General features: G+C 44.1%; 1 protein-coding gene across 1 annotated transcript in view; it reads left to right on the top strand.

The window, feature by feature from the left end:
* The window catches only part of BTG3 (BTG anti-proliferation factor 3), a 29,716-nt gene extending 9,460 nt beyond the window's left edge, over nt 1–20,256 (top strand). The window contains exons 2-5 of the mRNA XM_040421774.1: nt 892–1,143; nt 2,775–2,912; nt 17,584–17,785; nt 19,603–20,256. Of these exons, the coding sequence (XP_040277708.1) occupies nt 971–1,143; nt 2,775–2,912; nt 17,584–17,785; nt 19,603–19,824 (735 nt within the window). The 5' untranslated portion in view covers nt 892–970 and the 3' untranslated portion in view covers nt 19,825–20,256. The remainder of the gene's footprint in view (nt 1–891; nt 1,144–2,774; nt 2,913–17,583; nt 17,786–19,602) is intronic.
* Nucleotides 20,257–22,507: the final 2,251 nt, after the last annotated feature.

Here is a 22,507-nt window from a genome sequence, read left to right on the forward strand (position 1 = left end):
ACTAGGGGACGTCACAGTGCGGTCCTGTGATGGCTTTTATAATGTATTGATATGCCTGGTGTGCCGATGCTGTATAACCTGGCACTGACGTCCGTGGCACAGCCTAATAAGCATATAGTCATGGCAGCCCTGGGGGAAGGGGGGCTTTTTTAGGCCAAAGCTGCCATGACAGCTCATCATCATCCTGCAATTTCATTCATGGGGGCGAATGGGGACAGAGGGAGCCCCTCCCTCTGTTTAACTGCCTTGGTGCTGCAGTTGCATTTAGGGGGCTGGGATTTATCTCTGATTGCGGCCATTACATCGGAGCCCAGCTTCAGTCAGTGCCGGGCCCCTGTGTTGGTGAGAATTGATATTCATTCACAAAGCAAGTCATCAAATGAATCGCTCGGCCCTCGTCTTAAGAAACAGGATGCGATGTCTAAGGACAATATGCTGTGTCCAGAACGCGTCAGCGTCTCCCTGGAAGATTTGCTCTGTCTGATCCTAACTGATCCAGTTTTCTCTGGTTGGAGCTGCAGTTTGTGCTTCAGTGCTGCTTTTCCTACTGTAACAGAATAGAAAAAGCCAGGGACGGCCATTTTGAAGGCTATGGGCAGCCGTCTTTTGTCACCCGGTCACAGTATATGTTGCGATCTTTTTTTTGTTGCTCCTTGTGTCCTCTGTACCTGTTTTGTTTAGCACATAAGGGGAGGATACTATTATGTTGAGGTATTAACCCCTTCAGTGAGGTAGGAATCCATAGGGGTGAAGCAGGATCCAGTCTGTATTGCTGTAAAAAGGCTCAGGGCTCCTGCTTTTTGTAGGCTCAGTCTTGACCCAGATGTTCAGCTGCTTCTCCTCACATACATCTTCAGTATATCAGTAACGTCTCTTTTCTTTTTCTTGCAGATCCTTAGAACCGTCCTCCGTCCAACGTTTATTATTATTTTTTTTAATATTTTTTTTTTTACTTTGTGTGTGGTAGAAGATGAAGAACGAAATTTCCGCAGTTGTATTTTTTCTCTCGAGGCTTCTGAAAAATAATAAAAAGTTACACAAGGAAGAGATTGAGATGTTTTCTGAAGAACTAGGCAGAATCCTGCGCAACAAGTACATCGATCACTGGTACCCGGAAACGCCAACGAAAGGACAAGCGTACAGGTAATGTCAGAGGGGACCCCAGACTGACCTGGAGCCCTATTGTGGTTTATCTAGGGGAAGATGGACATTGACGGGGGGTTTCTGCTTCCGATGACCCCTGTCCTTGTGCATGTCATAACCTGTGTGGTGTTGAAAAATAATTCCTGTGAACAGTCGGTCTCTGACAGCTTCTACAAGGCCCATGTCTCATTGCCGGTCAGACTACTCCTGCCCGGAGGACTATAGGGGGCTCTCAGACAATGCTCCTCAGGCGTAGAGCCTCGTGCCGATAGCTACATGCAGTGACTTCCGTGTCCCTTCCCGGCAGCTGGAGGTGAGTTCACAGAGGAGCGATCTCTGACTGAAGCTCCTAGACCTGGGTAAAGCCGGCCATACACATATGTGGCTGGAATGTGGCCAGTCAGTCGCACATCGGGTCACCATTAGGCCTCCTGCACATAAGCATATCCGTTTTGCAGTCTGGAAATCGCAGATCTGCAAAATATGGATGTGATCCATGTCCATCCCGCAATTTTCGCGGGGCCAACTATAAGGGTGCATTCACACAACAGTATGGATTTTGCGGTCCACAAAAAATAAGGAAGATGTCCGTGTTGCATCCTTTTTATTTTTTTTTTGTTTGTTTTTTTACGGACCCATTGTAACAGTGCCTGTTCTTGTCCACAAACGGGCAAGAATTGGACATGATCCATATTTTTTTTTTTTATGGGACTGCTGAGCAGACATACGGATGTGGATAGCACACAGTCAGCAAAAAATTGGGATTGGATGCGGACCAAAAATACGGTCCTCTCAATGGGGGCTTAAAAGAGCCTATTCTTGTCCGCAAAGTGGACAAGAATAGGACAGGTTCTGTAATTGGCGGCACAGCCGCGCGGATGCGGACAGCACACAGAGGACACGGCTGTCCGTTTTATTTGCAGAACCATAGAAATGAATGGGTCTGTGTGCGATCTGCAAAAGATGCTGATCGGACATGGACCAAAATTACACTTATGTGCATGAGGCCATGGGGTGCATTCACACGACCGTATGTTTTTTGCGGACCTGTTGTAACAATGCCTTGTCCGCAAACGAACAAGAATATGGCATATTTTATCTATTTTGCGGGACTGAGGAACGGACATCCAGATGTGGACAGCACACGGTGTGCTGTCCATTTTTTTTTTTTTTTTTTTTTGTCCCCATTGGCAAAAAATGTGGCTCGTATGTGGACCAAAAATACGACCGTGTAAATGTGGCCTTAGAGATTTCTGCCAGTTAGGGTTATCTAGACCTGGATAAAGCTTATCCTGTGAAAGACTGCATTAGGCTAGATTCACACGACCGTATATGTTTTGCAGTCTGCAAATTGCGGATCTGCAAAAAAAGATAGCGTCCGTTTTTTTTTCGGATCCATTGTAACAATGCCTATCCTTGTCCGCAAAACGGACAAGAATAGGACATGTTCTATATTAATTTATTTATTTTTTCGCGGCTACGGAGCGGACATATGGATAGCACATGGTGTGCTGTCCGCGTTTTTTGTTTTTTTTTGTGGACCCATTGAAATGAATGGGTCCTCAATGGACACGGAAACAAAATACGTTTGTGTGAATGTAGCCTTATGCATATGGCGATTCCCTTTTCAGATGCATCCGTGTAAACCGATGTCAGGGTGTGGATCCAGATCTCCAGAAAGCTTGTTTCAGCAGTGGACTTCTGTATGAAGATTTAGGATTGCCTCTGGAGATGACCTTGTGGGTAGACCCCTGTGAAGTGTGTTGTAGGTAAGTGGCGACTAAATCTCAGAACTGTATAAAGATGGCTGATTGCGCTGAAGAAGGCCTGTCCTGCCCCCAGAGAACTCTTTTCCCCAAACATGGAGCCCACAAGAAATAGAAAAATGCCGGATCATAGAAGATGTGGCTGCAAAAGTATACAACCGGTAGGCGATCTATGAGGGCAGGACAGGTCCTCTTAACCTTTTAATGACCAGACACTTTTTGGTGCATGTGGTGGTTTAATGGTTGTAACTTTATTTCTTAGACTATCAAAATAATTTTTGCTATTTTTTTTTTTTAATGTAACACCTGGGGCTTTTTATTAATTACTAGCAGAAGGAACCGGCTTTGCATGGTATATTTCATCTATTTCATTCAATGTTTGTGCGTGTCGTTAAAAGACATCGACAGTATCCCCCATAACAGTGACCTCCACAGCCCCCCACCCCTTAACACTAACCCGCCACAGTGCCCCGCCTCCTTAAAATGTAACCTCCACAACACCCCACCCGCCCCCCTAACAAAGACCTCCACAGAGGGGCTTTATTGTCTTTAATTGACAGTATATAAAACCGCACAGAACTAGTATACACTTAAGGTCATGTGAGTTACATCAGCCTCTACAACATTGGTTAAGCGTTGCAAAAACATATTAACTCACACATAAGCTTCTTATACTAAGAATGTCCTTCATTGCCTATAACAACCAATCAGAGCTCATATTAATGACCTGTAGCAAAATAGAAGCTGAGCTGTGATTGGTTGATGCTATATGCAACCTGATGAATATCCAGGCTAACTGCCACAACAGCCAACAGACAACGGCTCCTGGAGTTTGGCGGTTAGGTTACTAAGCATATTTTTTGGCAAATAATTGGAAAGCGCAGGGTGAAAATTTCCACTCAAAACATAGTCTATGACATTCCCCGAGTCACGGGAGATGGCTGTGAAAATTGTTGTGATAGTAAATGCGACGGTGCGGATTCCAGTACTGGACCTACCTACATACATACATATACATACATACATACATATACATACATACATACATATACATACATACATACATACATATACATACATACATATACACACACACACACATACATATACACATACATGTATACATACACACACATACATACATACATACATACATACATATATATATATATATATATATATATATATATATATATATATATAGTACAGACCAAAAGTTTGGACACACCTTCTCATTCAAAGAGTTTTCTTTATTTTCATGACTATGAAGGCATCAAAACTATGAATTAACACATGTGGAATTATATACATAACAAACAAGTGTGAAACAACTGAAAATATGTCATATTCTAGGTTCTTCAAAGTAGCCACCTTTTGCTTTGATTACTGCTTTGCACACTCTTGGCATTCTCTTGATGAGCTTCAAGAGGTAGTCCCCTGAAATGGTTTTCACTTCACAGGTGTGCCCTGTCAGGTTTACTAAGTGGGATTTCTTGCCTTATAAATGGGGTTGGGACCATCAGTTGCGTTGAGGAGAAGTCATGTGGATACACAGCTGATAGTCCTACTGAATAGACTCTTAGAATTTGTATTATGGCAAGAAAAAAGCAGCTAAGTAAAGAAAAACGAGTGGCCATCATTACTTTAAGAAATGAAGGTCAGTCAGTCAGCCGAAAAATTGGGAAAGCTTTGAAAGTAAGGGCTATTTGACCATGAAGGAGAGTGATGGGGTGCTGCGCCAGATGACCTGGCCTCCACAGTCACCGGACCTGAACCCAATCGAGATGGTTTGGGGTGAGCTGGACCGCAGAGTGAAGGCAAAAGGGCCAACAAGTGCTAAGCATCTCTGGGAACTCCTTCAAGACTGTTGGAAGACCATTTCAGGGGACTACCTCTTGAAGCTCATCAAGAGAATGCCAAGAGTGTGCAAAGCAGTAATCAAAGCAAAAGGTGGCTACTTTGAAGAACCTAGAATATGACATATTTTCAGTTGTTTCACACTTGTTTGTTATGTATATAATTCCACATGTGTTAATTCATAGTTTTGATCCCTTCAGTGTGAATCTACAACATAGTCATGAAAATAAAGAAAACCCTTTGAATGAGATGTGTCCAAACTTTTGGTCTGTACTGTACATATACATACACATATACATACATGCACACATACACACACACACATACATATATATATATATATATATATATATATATATATATATATATATATATTTATATTTTATACCAGAAGAAAATCCACAGCACTCCTTGAAGTAAAAAATGTGCAATTTATTCACACATGTCAGCAAAGACAACGTTTCGGTCCTCTCACAGGGCCTTTCTCAAGTCAAGTGAATATAAAAGTGCATAGTGCAACAATAAATACATCTCTACATCATGACCCTTTACATTGTTAACCAATAGGGTACTAGTGCACTCCCATTCGTGGGTGTGTTACAATTCATATAATTAACTCCACATGTTAACATATACACCAACGAAAGTCAAAGCGTACCAGTGATACATTTGATAGTGTTCAATCTTCATGAGTGTATACAAGTGCATACAGTAAAGTGAACAGTGCAATTTAAAAAGGCATAGACTATAATACCTTGCCAATCGCCTGACCGTGGATCAAAGAGCATGAGGAGAAGGCGTCTTTACTTGTCTTGGGAGCGCGCCACTCATCCGCGTCCACTGCTCCTTACTGCGCATGTATCTCTCCCACTTCCTCTATGACGCAGCATATAACCATCATGCGTCGCCTCTGGGGTGGACGCCAGCGTGGTGACGCCAGATCGACCGCGTCCGAGCGCAGCACACACTGAAAGTGTGCGTCAGCACGCAGCTCAATCGTCCGCGCCTCACCACGAATCCTCGTCCACCATCTTAATTCAGGGCACCCGTTTGGGCAATATCATTACGTCTCCATACCACCTCATGTCTCCTTGTCCCCATCTAGTACCCGGCACAGGCAATAGTCAATGCATACAAATATATATGTTAGTATAGACATATCACTCTAGCTTCTAATCAATTCACCTTATACAGCGAGCAGACAACATCAGGTCATAGGTCATGTAGACTGGGTAATTAGCTAACCATTCCTCCTGTCACCCTAAATTCCACATTTAACCTATGGGAGTGCACTAGTACCCTATTGGTTAACAATGTAAAGGGTCATGATGTAGAGATGTATTTATTGTTGCACTATGCACTTTTATATTCACTTGACTTGAGAAAGGCCCTGTGAGAGGACCGAAACGTTGTCTTTGCTGACATGTGTGAATAAATTGCACATTTTTTTACTTCAAGGAGTGCTGTGGATTTTCTTCTGGTATTGATCCCGTCCCATATCGAGGGACCACCGTGGGCACCCATACCATTACAGCAGTAGCTGAAGGAGTGCTGCCTGACCCTTTTCCATGTGTATGTATGTATATATATATATATATATATATATATACACATGCACACACACACTCAGCTTTATATATTAGATGTCTTTAAATGTTTTCGTTTTTACATTTATTTTGAGAAAACTGCCCAAAAAGGTTTTTTTTCTGCAGCTCCTTATTCTTTAAATATGCAAACTGACATCAAAAAAAAATTAAAATGAGTTCCCTAATTTGTCAGCCTTTTTGATTAAAAATTATTTTTTTATAGTTTCATGCAAACGGAGCGTCTATGGTGACAGTTTCCGTAGGCGGCTTAATTTTATTTTATTTTTTGTCCATAATCTTTATTTTTTATTTTTTTTGTATTTTATTTCTGCTTATTATATATTTTTTTTTTTTTGTGACACATATCTCCCCAGAGAAGATATAAGACCTCTGGGGGACATTGACACTTTTTTTTTTTTTTTTCTTTCAAAAATGTGCACTTTTTCCACTGTAACTGGAGCATCCAAAGCCTGCTAAGACCCTGCAGCTCTTCTATACCCGAGACATCTGGCGATCATGTGATCTCAGGGTACAATAGAGAAGGCAGCCTGGCCTCTTCCTCTATTCCCTGGCGCCCATGGACAGCTGGCGACTGGACTTGCCTCTGCTAGATTGCAGGAGCTTTAATCCGGCACCGCACAAGTACAACGCTTGGTTGTTCTAGTGTTAGGGGAGTGTCCAGTCCTGTTGCCCACACGCATGCATGGCTCATCATCATTGGCGGGTTGTTGTTTTTTTGTTTTTTAGTTAAGCTCTAGTAGGATTTTCAGTGCGAGATTGCTGATTTCTATGGTTCCCTTTATCCCTTCCTGACTTTTTTTTTTTTTTTTTTCCCCTTCTTTTTCCTTCATCTTTCTTCACTCTTTCTTCCTTTTCCTCCCCTTCCCATCTTTACATTCTCATATTAATTATCAAAGGGGAAAATGGCATCAAATAGTTTGTTTAACAAATTGCCATACAAAGCGAAACTCCGAAGAGCAAACACAGGAAGAGCGAGGAGCATACAGATGGAAACAGGAGGGAGGACGGGCCGAGGGAACAAACCAGGAAGGACACGGGGGAGCGTCTACTCAGACCCCAATACCTGGACCACCAGGAGGCAAAGGAGCAACCAGCCAGAGACGGGGGTTCTCCACGAAGCTCCAAATAGAAACAGCCAGCAAGGTAGAGCGAGGGAGATCTGAAAGGTCCAGGTGAAAGCCAGGATTCAGCCGCAGTTAGGTGGCGAGGCCCTCGGATCTTTAGGGACGGCAGATAGGTTGCATGCTGTGGAGGGGGAGAAGGGAGGCGCAGCGTAGCGTGTCTACGTCATCGCATCCAACCTGGGATCTTCATTAATCATCCCTTCCTGACATTTGATATACATGGAGGTCATAATGGCGGAAGTGGGAGTATGAAGTGAGTCTGCTCCATACGCAGTGGCTGACACCAGTCTGCAATGACCAGGCTCTGAGATGACTCTGACTCTGATTATGAGAATTTAACATATCAGATGTCATAGTTAGTAACTACTGCGCCATCTGGGCGATTATAGGTAGGGAGGGGGGTCTCTCTCTGTTGTCCTTGCAGCATATGGTATGAACGATCCATATTTAAGTCCCCTAGGGGAACTAAAAAAAAGTGTGTTGGGGGGGTAGTAAAAAAAAAAAAATTATATATATAAGTAGTGAAGCGTATGCATGATAGATTTGGTGTCGTAGCAGAACGCAGCAGAAATGAAACCTGAAAAGCAGTAGCCGAATTGAATTTTTTTCCCTCAATTTCACCCTGCAGATTTATTGAATATTTAATTATGGCAAATGAATATACAACTTTTCCCACAAAAAATAAGCCGTCATATGGTTATGTGAACATAAAAGTAGAAGTGTGTTTGTTCATGGAAGGTGGGGTGTATATAGTCCTCAGCCCTTACTAATGGAGGATCTGGAGCTGTAGAGGATTTCATTCTTCTTTACACCTGGAAGACACATTGATCAGCGGCACTCGGCAGCCAGACGCTGATGAACACCGCGGTGCGGAGATATTCCAGAGAGCGCAGCCTTCCCCACAAGATACATGAGGTAACTTCAGACAAAACCTGCAGAAAATGACATTGGAACAAGATTTCTCTCTAAATGAGATGATGCGCTCTTACCGGTTGTTCATTCTCTGCGGGTCATTATTTGGTTAAGCGCCCTTTGCCATCCAGAACATTGTAAGATATGGCGCAGGCTCCCGTCTGTAATCCCCTTCCTTGGCATCCCCTTCTACGGAAAATTCTGTCATCTGGCAGTGTCTAATAATTGCAGGATTAGCGCAGGGCGAGCATGGAAAACCAACAAGGAACACATTTGGCAGCTGGGTACCAAATACCCACCGGAGTCCATACTGCGCGGGCCAAAGGAAGGAGGGACCAGGGAAAAATTAGGTTTTGCTGTTTAACTAGTTAATGACCCTGTTTCCTAAAATGACTGAGCGCCTTTGTGGAAAGGAAAGAGCCATTTTTCTTTTTTTATTGTGTATCGGATACTTCACTGCACTGTACAGATTGGCATCATTCCCTATTGGGGCTCACAGTCCACTTTCCCTGACTCCAGCTTAGATTAGATTCCAACCCTGCACTGTGTATAGAAAATAAGCACCTTCCTGGAGATCATTTGATAGGTAGGTGGGCTTTATAGCGGACCCCAATCACCTGAGATTATGGGAGATGTAAGGCCATGTACAGTACAGGTCTAGTCGGTCAGTCTAAACTATCTCATAATCTTATCAAATTACATCTTTCCCTATACTACTGCTACTGATGGAGCTGTTCATCCTGAGCCTCCTGATTCATTATTAAAACAGTCGAATTGTAGGAAGAAGGAAATGAAGAGAAATAAGAAATGCTGAAATTGCTAACATTTGCAGATACAGTAATTGTACCATCCAAAGTGTCGTTTTTCAGGTTTTAGGATATGACTTTAACCTGCAAAAAAAAAGACATGGAGGGCACATCCCCATGTTATACATTGATTTATTGCTGCCGCCTCAAAACTGTCCCTATTATTACATGTTTTAATCACAATGTATATGCCACTTGCCCATTTCACAGCAACCTTTTTGTAAGTGTGCCCCTACCAATGGACGGTCCCAGTGCTGCACTCCTTTTCCAGTCTAAGCCCCCGCAGATCTAGGTGAAATCACCCCATGGGCACAGCAACAGCGCCATGCAGCCCCCCAGCACGTGAACAGAGGCTCATCTTTCCATGTGGTCTCCGACACCTGGTAGTGTAGGTACATACTTGGGTGGTGTAGCTATCCTCCGGATAGGTCATCAGTATAAGATCGGTGAGAATCTGATGCCCTGCACCCCCACTGGTCAGCAGTTTGAAGTGGTAGTGGCGCTGGTTCCTCTTCCAAATTACCTGCGCCTCGTCTCGCTTGTAGAGGTGGCATAGTGTAATTACAACTACTCCTGTCCCATTCAAGTGAATGTAATGTAATTATACTGCACCGCCTCTGCAAGCGAGACCGCTCACGGAGTGGAAGCAGCACTCGCGCAATATTGTAGTGCTGCACAACCCCTTTAAGTGGGGAAATGGGTTTTATGCAATTTCATAAAAACCTAAACAGAGCCTCATGTCTGTAAATGATGTTCTGCAGACATAGTGCATTGAAGCTTGTGAATGTGCAGCCCGGTGTAGTGTCCGCTTGTCGCCCAGCTTCAATTACCTATGTAGAAGATTGAAACGCCTCACCTGGGTGGATGACTGCCACTCGTACCTCTTGGTCTGTGAAATGTTCTTTCAGAATCTACATGGTTTCCTATTGTGTGACCACAGAGATCTTTGGAATTAAGGTTTGTGCAGTACTGTCTGGTGATCAGCAGATGGCACTGTTTACTGAAAAAATACAATTAAAATAAGATTTATTATTAACCCCTTCAGGACCCGGCCATTTTTTGCAAATCTGACGTGTCACTTTAAGTGGTGCTAACTTTAAAACGCTTTTACTTATCCAGGCCATTCTGAGATTTTCTTGTCACATGTTGTACTTCATGACAGTGGTAAAATTAAGTCAAACAATGAAATTTTTATTTATAAAAAATAAATACCGAATTTTACCAAATATTTTGAAAAAGTAGCAAATTTCAATTTCTCTACTTTTATAATAGATAGTAATACCTCCTAAAATAGTTATTACTTTACATTCCCCATATGTCCACTTCATGTTTGGATCATTTTGTGAATGCCATTTTATTTTTTCCAAAACCCACTTTTTGAGGACCAGTTCAGGTCTGAAGTCACTTTGTGAGGCTTACATAATAGAAACCACCCAAAAATGACCCTATTTTAGAAACTACACCCTCAAGGTATTCAAAACTGATTTTACAAATTTTGTTATCCCTTTAGGTGTTCCACAAGAATTAATGGAAAATAGAGATGAAATTTCAGAATTTCACTTTTTTGGCAGCTTTTCCATTTTTTTTCCAGTTACAAAGCAAGGGTTAACAGCCAAAACAAAACTCAATATTTATGGCTCTGATTCTGTAGTTTACAGAAACACCCCATATGTGGTCCTAAACTGCACGGCAGAGCGCAGAAGGAAAGGAACGACATACGGTTTTTGGATGGCAGATTTCACTGGAATGATTTTAAGTTGCCATGTCACTTTGAAGCCCCCCTGATGCACCCCTAGACTAGAAACTCCAAAAAAAGACTCCATTTTGGAAACTATGGATAAAGTGGCAGTTTTGTTGGTACTATTTTAGGGTACATATGATTTTTGGTTGCTCTATATTACATTTTTTGTTAGGCCAAATAACAAGAAATAGCTGTTTTGGCACCGTTTTTTTTATTTTTTGTTATTTACAGTGTTCATCTAACAGGTTAGACCATGTGGTATTTTTATAGAGCAGGTTGTTACGGATGTGAAAATACCAAATATGACAACTTTTTTTGGTTGTTTCAGTTTTACATAAAGCATTTCTGAAAAAGAATTTTTTGTTTTTAGTGTCTCCATATTCTGAAAGCCATAGTTTTTTTTTATTTTGGGCGACTGCCTTATGTAGGGGCTCATTTTTTTTCAGTATGAGAGGACGGTTTGATTGGTACTATTTTTTATGGTGCATATGACTTTTTGATCGCTTGGTATTACACTTTTTGTGATGTAAGGTGACAAAAAAGTCTTTTTTGACACACTTTAAAAAAAAATAATTTGTGTCCACCTGAGGGGTTAGGTCATGTGATATTTTTATACAGCAGGTTCTTACGGATGCGCGATACCTAATATGTATACTTTTTTTTATTTATTTAAGTTTTACACAATAATATCATTTTTGAAACAAAAAAATAATAATCATGTTTTAGTGTCTCCATAGTCTGAGAGCGCTATAGGGGTGGGCGATATGGCCTAAAATCTATATTGCAATATAATTTTAAGCATGTGCGATATATATTGCGATATATTGTTTTCTATATTTGGGGGGGGTTTAAACTTTTTTTTTTTTTTTTACTTTTTATTTAATAACTATTAGCCTCCTTAAGGGCTAGAACCCTTGTCATATTCACCCTAATAGAGCTCTCCCTGCTGCCCTGTGCTTTGTGCACACAACAGCAGGGAGCTGACCATGGCAGCCAGCCTCTGATGTGCCCCCCCCCCCCCCCCCCCAGCCTCTGATGTGCCCCCCCCCCCCCCCCAGCCTCTGATGCATTTTTTGCAGGATGAGATGACTAAGTTGCACTATTTTGGGGTGCATTGATCGCTTGCTATTAGGCTAGGTCTACACAACGACATTTGTCGCGCGACAGGGCACAACTACACTGCCACATTTGTCATGCGACATGTTGTCGCACGACAATTTTTATAGTGATAGTCTATGGTGTCGCACTGCAACATGCGACTTACTGCGATGCGACAGTCGCAGAAAAATCCATCTCGAATGTCGCATGTTGCAGTGTGACACCATAGACTATCATTATAAAAATTTTCGCGTGAAAAATGTCGTCGTGTAGACCTAGCCTTACACTTCAGTGCTCCAGACTAAAAAAAATACCTAGTAGCCATTGGCTCCTGAACTTAGGAGCCAAATTAAATTTTTAGTCGCCAAATCGAAACCGAATCAAAATTTTGGTATCGTGACAACGCTACGCCGATCATATCGGCGTAGGGTTGTTTTGATACCAAAATTTTGATTCGGTTTTGTCACCATAAAAAAGTATTGCGATACTCAATACCACGCAGAAAGAAAAAAAAAAAAAAAAAAAAAGCTGCGTGCATTTCGCATTTTATGAAATGTTCGGCCCATAATAGAACAGTCCTATCCTATTTTTTGGGGTGACTAAAAAATGGCGAATCGCATGGTTTTTATTTATTTCTGTTACGGCGCTCACCACATAGGAGATTTTTTTTTGTAATTTAATAGTTTGGACTTTTCGGACGCAGCGCTATGTAATCTGTTTATTTATTGTTTATATATTTTATATGTAAAATTGGGAAAGTGGGGATTTAATCTTAATATGTTAGGGTACTTTCACACTAGTGTTTTTCATTTCCGGCATAGAGTTCCGTCACAGGCGCTCTATACCGGAAAATAACTGATCAGTTTTATCCCCATGCATTCTGAATGGAGAGTAATCTGTTAGGGATGCATCAGGATGTCTTCAGTTCAGTCATTTTGACTGATCAGGCAAAAGAGAAAACCGCAGCATGCTACGGTTTTATCTCCGGCGAAAAAAACTAAAGACTTGCCTGAATGCAGGATCCGGCATTTTTCCCATAGGAATGTATTAGTGCCGGATCCGTCCTTCCGGTCTGCGCATGCGGCAGACCGGTAAAAATGTGTAAGAAGATACAAGACGGATCCGTCTGTCCGCATGACAAGCGCAGAGATGGATTCGTTCTTGCAATGTTTTTGTGAGATGGATCCGCATCCGGGTGAGTCTCTCAAATGTTTCACATCCAGATCGGCGGATCCGGTGGACAGTTCCGACTACGGAACTGCCTGCCGGATCACACTGCCGCAAGTGTGAAAGTAGCCTTAGTGTTTTTTTTTTTTTTTTTATACTTACTATTAGCCCCCTTAGGGGCTGGAACCCTTGTCCTATTCACCCTTAGGCTCCTTTCACACGGGCGAGATTTCTGCGCGGGTGCAATGCTTGAGGGGAAAGCATTGCACCCGCACTGAATCCAGACCCATTCACTTCTATGGGGCTGTGCGTATGAGCGGTGATTTTCACGCATCACTTGTGCGTTGTGTAAAAATCACAGCAAGCAAGTGCGGATGCGGTGCGATTTTCACGCACGGTTGCTAGGATGAAAGTCTATTCACTGTATTATTTTCCCTTATAACATGGTTATAAGGGAAAATAATAGCAATCTTTAATACAGAATGCATAGTAGAAGGTCAATTGAGGGTTAAAAAAAATAATGAACTCGTCTCCTCCAATTGGTCGTGTAGCTGCCGGTCTCCTGTTCTTTCTTCAGGACCTGTGGTGACATCACTGTGCTCATCACATGATACATCACCATGGTAATGGACCATGTGATGAGCTCAGTGATGTCACCACAGGTCCTGAAGAAAGAACAGGAGACCGGCAGCTACGCGATCAATTGGAGGAGGTGAGTTAATTTTTATTTTTTAACCCTCATTGGCACTGCACCACCAATGTTTATTATACTGGGGGGGGGGGGGGGTGCACTGCGCCACCAATGTTTATTATACTGGGGGGGGCGCACTGCACCACCAATGTTTATATGTTTACTATACTGGGGGGGGGGGGCGCACTGCACCACCAATGTTTATATGTTTATTAAATAATGGGAGAAAAGAAGAAATGAATCGCACATCCACTGCTATGATCTCATTTCTGCAGGAGACAGCACTAAATAGCGCATGTGTACTACCTCCATGCTAAATGAGGCATTAGTGTACATTTTGATCAAAAGGCATAAGCCCACTCACCACGCCAAGGTTGCCTCTATGAGTGGGTCCTAACCTAAAATTGGCGCGGCGCTGCACAGCGACCACCAGTGCTGTGGCGCCATCCCAACCAGCCAGAAAAACAGCACAGTGGCCCCCGTGCAGCACCGCACCATGTGAACAGTTGTCAAAGCTCACCTGCTCTGAAGCTCACAGGAACTCCAACTGAGAGCATGATAGGCTAATTTAACCCCTACTGCAGAATACTAGGCTAATTAAAATCACCTGGTGTATGGAAGGAGTGCTGATCCAGGGACAGAATTTTAGGTTAAGACCCACTCATAGAGGCAACCTTGGCGTGGTGAGTGGGCTTATGCCTTTTGATAAAAATGTACACTAATGCCTCATTTAGCATGTAGCATGGAGGTAGTACACATGCGCTATTTAGTGCTGTCTCCTGCAGAAATGCAGGGATGAGATCATAGCATTAGCAGTGGATGTGCGATTCATTTCTTCTTTTCTCCCATTTTTTATATGTTTATTATACTGGGGGGGGCGCACTGCGCCACCAATGAAGATAACTGACCTGTTAATACAAATACAGGAGGCGGGTGCTGGAATCAAATAGCCGACACCCGACCTCTGACGGGGAGCTGCGATCCCCTGCAGTTAACCCCTCAGGTGCCGCTCCCTGTCATAGAGGTCGGGTGCCGGCTATTTGATTCCGGCACCCGCCTCCTGTATTTGTATTAACAGGTCAGTTATCTTCATTGGTGGCGCAGTGGCCACAGCCCCTCCCCTCCTCCTCCCGTGTCTCTTCTTATTGGCGGTGGCGGCAGTAGCACAGGGGGGAGGGAGACTCCTCCACTGCGCCGCTGAGAAGAACATCGGCGGCGGGGCAGAGAACTATAATCTCCTGTGCCCGCCGCTGTATTCAACGGCAGAGCTGCGGCGGCGGGTCTAGTCGCAAATGGCGACAAGACTAAAAAGTCTTGTTGCCATTTGTAAATTCTAAGTCGCATTGGCGACCATTTTGGTCGCCATCTGGAGCCCTGCACTTTGTGGTGTAAGGTGACAAAAAATGCATTTTTTAGCACCGTTTTTATTATATTTTTTAGATAGGGTTCACCTGAGGGGTTAGGTCATGATATTTTTATAGAGCTGGTAGATATGGATGCGGCAATACCTAATGTCTACTTTTCATTTTTTTTTTTTTTTTTTACTTCAACATTACAGGGTCTGATCCCTGTTTCAATGCAGCACAATGCATTTGTATTGTGCTGTATTGAACTGTTAGTGTCTTACACTGTAAGACCCTAACAGTTGCCTAGGCCTGCGTACATGCCGAACCCCAAGCCTTGGAATGGCTTGGGGCTGCCATGGCAACTATCGAGTCCCCCCCACAGCAGCATGGGGACCCAATGGATAAGGTGAGGGAGCGCAAACCTCCCATATGCCGCATTCAGCGCTGACCACTGCATAGAGGGGTTAATCCACCGACCTGGTGGATGCAGCAGGGATCTGGCTGTCACTAACAGCCGGATCTCTGCCGCTGATCGCGGCACCGCACGTGGGGGGTAGGAAGGACCGCAGGACGAGAATGCTTGTCCTGGGCCACTAAGTACCGGCCCTTTAGGACGAGCATTCTCATCCTCCATTCATTCCATAGCGCTGCACATATGAAAAGGGGTATACATACATATATAATACAGACAATTGCACTAATCATAAACAAGACGAGTTACAAACTGGTACAGAAGGAGAGAGGGCCCTGCCCGCGAGGGCTTACAATCTACATGGAATGGGAGAAGGACACAGTAGGTGAGGGTGAAGTTGGTCATGGCGGTATAGAGGCAGCAGGGTCACTGGTTGTAGGCTTGTCTGAAGAGGTGGGTTTGTAGGTTTCTTTTGAAGGATTCCACTGTAGGTGAGAGTCTGATATGTTGGGGTAGCGAGTTTCAGAGTGTGGGGGATGCACGGGAGAAGTCCTGGAGGCGATTGTGGGAAGAGGCGATAAGAGGAGAGGAGAGAAGGGGGTCTTGTGAGGATCGGAGAGTGCGTGTGGGGGTGTATCTGGAAAGTAGCTCAGAGATGTAGGGAGGGGACAGGTTATGGACGGCCTTGTATGTATTTGTAAGTGTTTTGAACTGAATTCGCTGGGCAATGGGGAGCCAGTGAAGGGATTGGCAGAGGAGAGACGCAGAGGAGTAATGGGGTTGGAGGTGGATTAGTCGGGCAGCAGAGTTTAGGATAGATTAGAGGGGTGCGAGAGTGCTATATGGAAGGCCACAGAGGAGAGTGTTGCAGTAGTCTAGGCGGGAGATGATGAGGGCATGTACAAGCATTTTCACAGATTCAAAGTTAAGGAAAGCGCAGATGCGGGAGATGTTTTTGAGTTGGAGGCGGCAGGTGGTGGAAAGGGCTTGGATGTGCGGTTGGAAGGAGAGGGCAGAATCCAAGGTCACTCAAAGGCACCGGACTTGGTTGACCGGGGAGAGTGTGCAGCCTTTGATTGTGATAGATAGGTCTGTTGGGGGGGTTGAGCAAGATGGGGGAAAGATGATAAATTCTGTTTTTATCCATGTTAAGTTTTAGAAAGCGAGAGGAGAAGTAGGATATAGAAGATAGACATTGTGGGATTCCGGATAGTAAGGTGGTGATGTCTGGACCAGAGAGGTAGATTTGTGTGTTAGCATAAAAGTGATACTGAAAGCCATGGGACTCTGAGATGTCCCAGGCCAAAAGTGTAGATAGAGAAGAGCAGGGGGACACAGAGAGGGAATGAGACGACGAGGAGGTGGTGGGAGACGCTAAACGTCCGTTCTGTGAGGTATGATGTGATCCAGGAGAGGGCCAGGTAAGTGATGCTAAGAGATGAGTTTGTAACAGAAGGGAGTGGTCAACAGTGTCAAAGGCAGAGGACAGGTCAAGGAGGAGGACAGAGTAATGTTTTTTGGCTGTTAGTAGGTCATTGGTGACTTTGGTAAGGGCAGTCTGTCGAGTGGTGGGGTCTGAAACCAGATTGTAGCCCGTCAAAGAGGGATCTGGAGGAGAGGTCAGAGGACAGTTCAGAATGGACATGTTGTTCAAGTAGCTTTGAGGCATATGGTTTTAAAACGGATAAGAGGTCGTTCCAACAGGGGGCGTCTTGTGTTATGTACAACATATATAGTAGTGTTCACAAGATGGGAAAAACGGCATAATATCCAGGTAGTATCACCGCAGTGTAAATTAGTAAAACTTATAGTAGTTGGTAACGAGAGAGGGGGTGGGGGCAAGATGAGAAATGAATGAAAGAAGACGTAAACTTGATTATGGTCTATTAACTTGATTGTAACTCTTACATTAGGTATGGAGAGAAGAACCCTTCATTTGTGGTGGCAAGCTTCGAAAGTAAAGAAGATAAGACAGAGATCTCTCAGAAAGTGAACCACGCCATGGAGAAAGTTACTTCAGATTACCACTCGGGCTCCTCCTCAGATGATGAAGTCTATGTGAATAAGATGATTTATAACCCTCCACCCATGCTCCGTACCGGCGCGTATCATCAGGTATTTGCATTGATATTAATTATTCACACTAGGGATCGACCGATTATCGGTTTTACCGATATTATCGGCCGATATTGAGGATTTTGAACGTTATCGGCATCTATTTTGCCGATATACCGATAACATATTGGGAACACAGAACGCGCTGCTCTCAGCGCGTTCTGTGTTCCCTCCGCAGCACAGGGGAGAAGGAAGCGGTGTCTCCTCCCCCTGTGCTTCTGCTGCCGCTGCCGCCAATGGCAGGAGAGGAGACAAGAGGAGGGGAGGGGCTGTGGCCGCTGCGCCACCAATGAAGATGAGTCTTTCATTAATTCATATACAGGAGGCGGGAGCTGGCTGCAGAATCACATAGCCGGCCTCTATGAACGGCAGCTGCGGTCCGCGGTAGTTAACTCCTTAGGTGCCGCAGATCGCAGCTACCGCTCATAGAGGTCGGGAGCCGGCTATGTGACTCTGCAGCCAGCTCCCGCCTCCTGTATGTGAATGAGAGAGGTATCTTCATTGGTGGCGCAGTGCGCCTCCCCTCAAGCCCCCTAGTATTAATCATTGGTGGCGCAGTGCGCCCCCCACCCCCATCGTAAAAACATTGGTGGCGCAGTGCGCCCCCCCCCCCCCACCCAGTATTAATCGTTGGTGGCAGTGGCCACAGGATCCCCTCTCCCCTGCTCCTCCGATCGGAGCCCCAGCAGTGTAAGCCTGGGGCTCCGATCGGTTACCATGGCAGCCAGGATGCTATTGAAGCCCTGGCTGCCATGTTCATCTCCATGCTGCTGTGTGCACTATGCACAGAGCAGCAGGGACAGTGTGAGCTCCTATTCACCCTGATAGAGGTCTATCAGGGTGAATAGGACAAGGGTTCTAGCCCCTGGGGGCTAAAAGTTAGTAAAAAAAAAAAACACAAAAATATTAAGTATAAATGAAAAAGATTTACAAAAAAAATAAAATAATACACGTTAACAATAAACATTAATTTTCAGCAGATTTGTGTAGGAAATTTTTTTTTTTCCTCAAAAAAAAAATACCCAGAATATCGGTATAAATTATCGGCTATCGGCCTGAAAGTTGACAAATTATCGGTATCGGCCCTAAAAAATCAATATCGGTCGATCCCTAATACACACAATGAAAAAAAAAAAAAGCTCTTTCAAGATGTTAATAGAGAGTGGGTCTCAGGGGGTCCGAATGATGCAAGTCTCACCTCTGGGTCCTGCATCTATCTCAAGAACGGGATTCCTTGCTGGCTATATACTGCAGAGGTGGCCACGCACACATGGCTTTCTACATTCACTTATTTGGAAGTTCCAAGGCCAGCCGAGCAACTGCACTATTAAAGGCAAAACCCCTTTAATTTTTACAATTTTCCCACCATACCTCATACATTTTTGGGGTATTCCATATACGTCTTATATCCCTTAAAAACAAAAGAGAAATGATGCAATTAGAAGTGAAACCTTTTGATTAAAGCGGATAACCTCTTTAAATCTACGCCACCAAGAGGGCCTGCCGGACTAAGCGCCAAACTTATGTAGAGTCTTGCTCCTCTACATAACTTTGGCGCTTCCTCTGCAGGAAGACCGGCATGGAAAACATCTGTCTTAATAAATGTCCCCCACTGAGGTTTTAAAGTCCGTCACCACATGACAATTTACCGGCAGATAGTTTTTTGCAATATGTGGGTGAGATTTACTACTGTACCATGCTGTGGATTTACTGTCTGCAGATCCAGACAGAAAATCCGCATTGTATCTGCTACGTGTGGACGCAGCCTTAACGATCTGAGCACGGCACTTACTCTGCCTCCTTTCTCTGCTTCTTAGGTGCCAGAATTCAGACCTCAACCAATTCCTCCCTGGAACAAGAACCCAAAGAAAAGGCAAAGTGCCCATTACCACTACCAGCAGCGCTTTGCCCCCAGCTACCAGCAGGGAAGAAACAAGGCTTACGGTCACGCGCCATGGTTGCAGCCAGTCATGCAGACCGAGCGGAACCACTGGCCCAGCGTGCATATGTTGGGGGCCGGGCACCAGTGCTTAGTCTAAGTGATCAGTATCTCTAAACTTCTACGTCCAAAACTAATGCTGGACCAAATCATAGGAGCCTCTCTTTTCTATTAGATTTTTTTTTTTTTATGGTTATTTAACTCAAACTTTGTTGCACTTTTTGTACATTTTCCTAGTAATTTCGGAAACACTTTTTTGAGGATAGGGTTAATAGTTAAGTGCCTAAGTATTTTTTAATATTTATATATTACGACTTGCACAAAATCATGTTAATCATTTGCTATTCTGAACTTTTCAGTACCAAATGTATTTATTTGCAAATCTCAATTTGATATTTTATGTATTAAACTAATAAATGATCTTTTATTAATATAATAATGTATTACAGCAGAGGAACAGCTTCCATTGTAATGATGATGGACCGATGTTACTTGTAATAATGCAATGAAAATGTTACTAAAATAATAATAATAATGATGCACATTCTGGTCCTCGTTATTTATATAGCTCCGATGTATACCTCAGCGCAGTACAGAACGTACTTGCAGCAGCAGAGCTTGGTCTAAACACCCCAGGTAAAGGGCACACCAGTTTCATAGTAGGCTGCTTGGATTGTGGAGAAAATCGGAGAGGATAGGCTCTTTTGGATATGGCACCTATGAAAGAAATCTCCTGACCAATGCCATGCAGTTCATAAATTGGCCATGGAAGGCCCACGTGGTAAATGGTTTTTGTGGGACCCCTTTCTATTGTAGTGGTTAGTTCACCCCGCTTTTTAGTACTGTGGTGGTGCATATCACCCACATGGACACTATTTGGCATACAGTAGGGCAGTTAAAGTCTACCTGTTTTCTAATATGTAGCAATGACGTGTTGAGTTTGTGGTGACTAGACCCCATTGATCAATGAAAGGAGAAATTGGCGTTCTGGAGAAAGCAGTAATTGGGATCATAGAAGGTCCATGAGCCTATACCTGGATTGCTTGGATGTCTGCGGAGAGTGGAAATGTCAGTTTGGCATCAGGTTGTCCATAAGGCCTCATGCACACAACTATCAGTTTTTGCACTCTGCAAAGCACAGATACCAGTCTTGTACATCCTAGGGTTGGGCGATATACCGGTATCACGATATACCGCGGTATAAAAAAAAAAAAGGCGATATCGCTGTTTCCGAATTATCACGGTATTTTGTGACGTCATAGAAGCGGTCATGTGCGCTGACCGCTTCTATCTGCGTCCGCCCGCCCCAGCATGAACCGATACTGGACATTTGCAGAGTACTTGTACTTGTGCAAATGTCCCCGATACCTGCTGGCCGCTTGCAGCGGCGCTCTCAGCAGTTCGGCGTGGAGGAAGGAACACTGTGACTCGCATTCCCGGCACCCGACCTCTGAGAGGACGCTGTGATCCGCGCAATTAGCCCCTCAGGTGCGTTAATTGCGCGGATCACAGCGTCCTCTCAGAGGTCGGGTGCCGGGAATGTTCTTCAGTCTCTGACTCTTCATTGGTGGCAGTGCGCCCCCCCCCTCCCCAGTATTAATCATTGGTGGCAGTGGCCACAGGGTCCCCCTCCCCCTCCTCTTTCCCCCATCATTGGTGGCAGTTCCGATCGAAGTCCCAGCAGTGTAAGCATTAGCAATGCGCCGCACAGACCTATGAGAAGGAGCACCCGGCGGCCGCGAGTATAATGCTGCTCACTAACATACCATTGCAGCCAGGACTTCAGTAGCGTCTTGGCTGCCATGGTAACCGATCGGAGCCCCAGCATTACACTGCTGGGACTCCGATCGGAACTGCCACTGCCACCAATGATGAGGGGGAGGGGGACCCTGTGGCCACTGCCACCAATGATTAATACTGGGGTGGTGGGGGTTGATAAGAGGGAGAGGCTGGAGGGCTGATCAGAGGCTGGGGGCTGTTTTTTGGACTTTTGGTTGGTCAGTGGTCACAAAATAAATGTGTTATTTATTTAATTGGTATCGGTAATTAACGTCTCCTTGTGGCTGCCTCCATACAGTGTAATGTCTCCTTGTGGCCCCAAGTGTTTTTTTCTTCTAAATGGGCATTTATCGCGATATATATCGTTATCGCAATAAATTTCTTAATATCGTTATCGTGGGAATATTTTTGCTATCGTCCAACCCTAGTACATCCCGTGTTTTCCCCTTCTGCAGGTCCCACACTATGTTACAAATGCTTATTCTTGTCTGCAAAACGGACAAGAATAAGAAATGTGTTTTTTTTTTGTTTTTTTTGTTTTTTTTTCTTGTGGGGCTGCAGAACGGACATATGGATGCGGACAGCTCATTCTCTGGTGTCTGCAATCTTTGCAACCCCCATTAAAATGAATGCGTTGACATCCAATATGCAAAAAATGCAAATTGGTTGCGGACTGAAAACACGGTTGTATGCATGAGGTACCGATGTAGTAGAATTAACACTCATGCTTTCTGAGAGGTGTTCTCTAAACTAAGCAAACACCTTTAATTGCTTTTCAATGGCTTTTGTTTCAAGATAACACGATGATTTAAGAGATTTGAGTTGTTTGAGTGCTAACCCTGCTCCATCTGTAAGACTTTACATCAAATAACTGATTTGAAATGCTGTCGGACCCACCCAATTTCAGTTGAGCAGAGAACCAGAAAGCGCTCCACAGTCGGGGGCGGACTGGCCATAGACTACCAGGATGATTCCTAATGCAGCTGAGCCCCCAGCACGACCAC

Source organism: Bufo bufo, chromosome 3 (assembly GCF_905171765.1).
Source record: "Bufo bufo chromosome 3, aBufBuf1.1, whole genome shotgun sequence".
Lineage (NCBI taxonomy): Eukaryota > Metazoa > Chordata > Amphibia > Anura > Bufonidae > Bufo > Bufo bufo.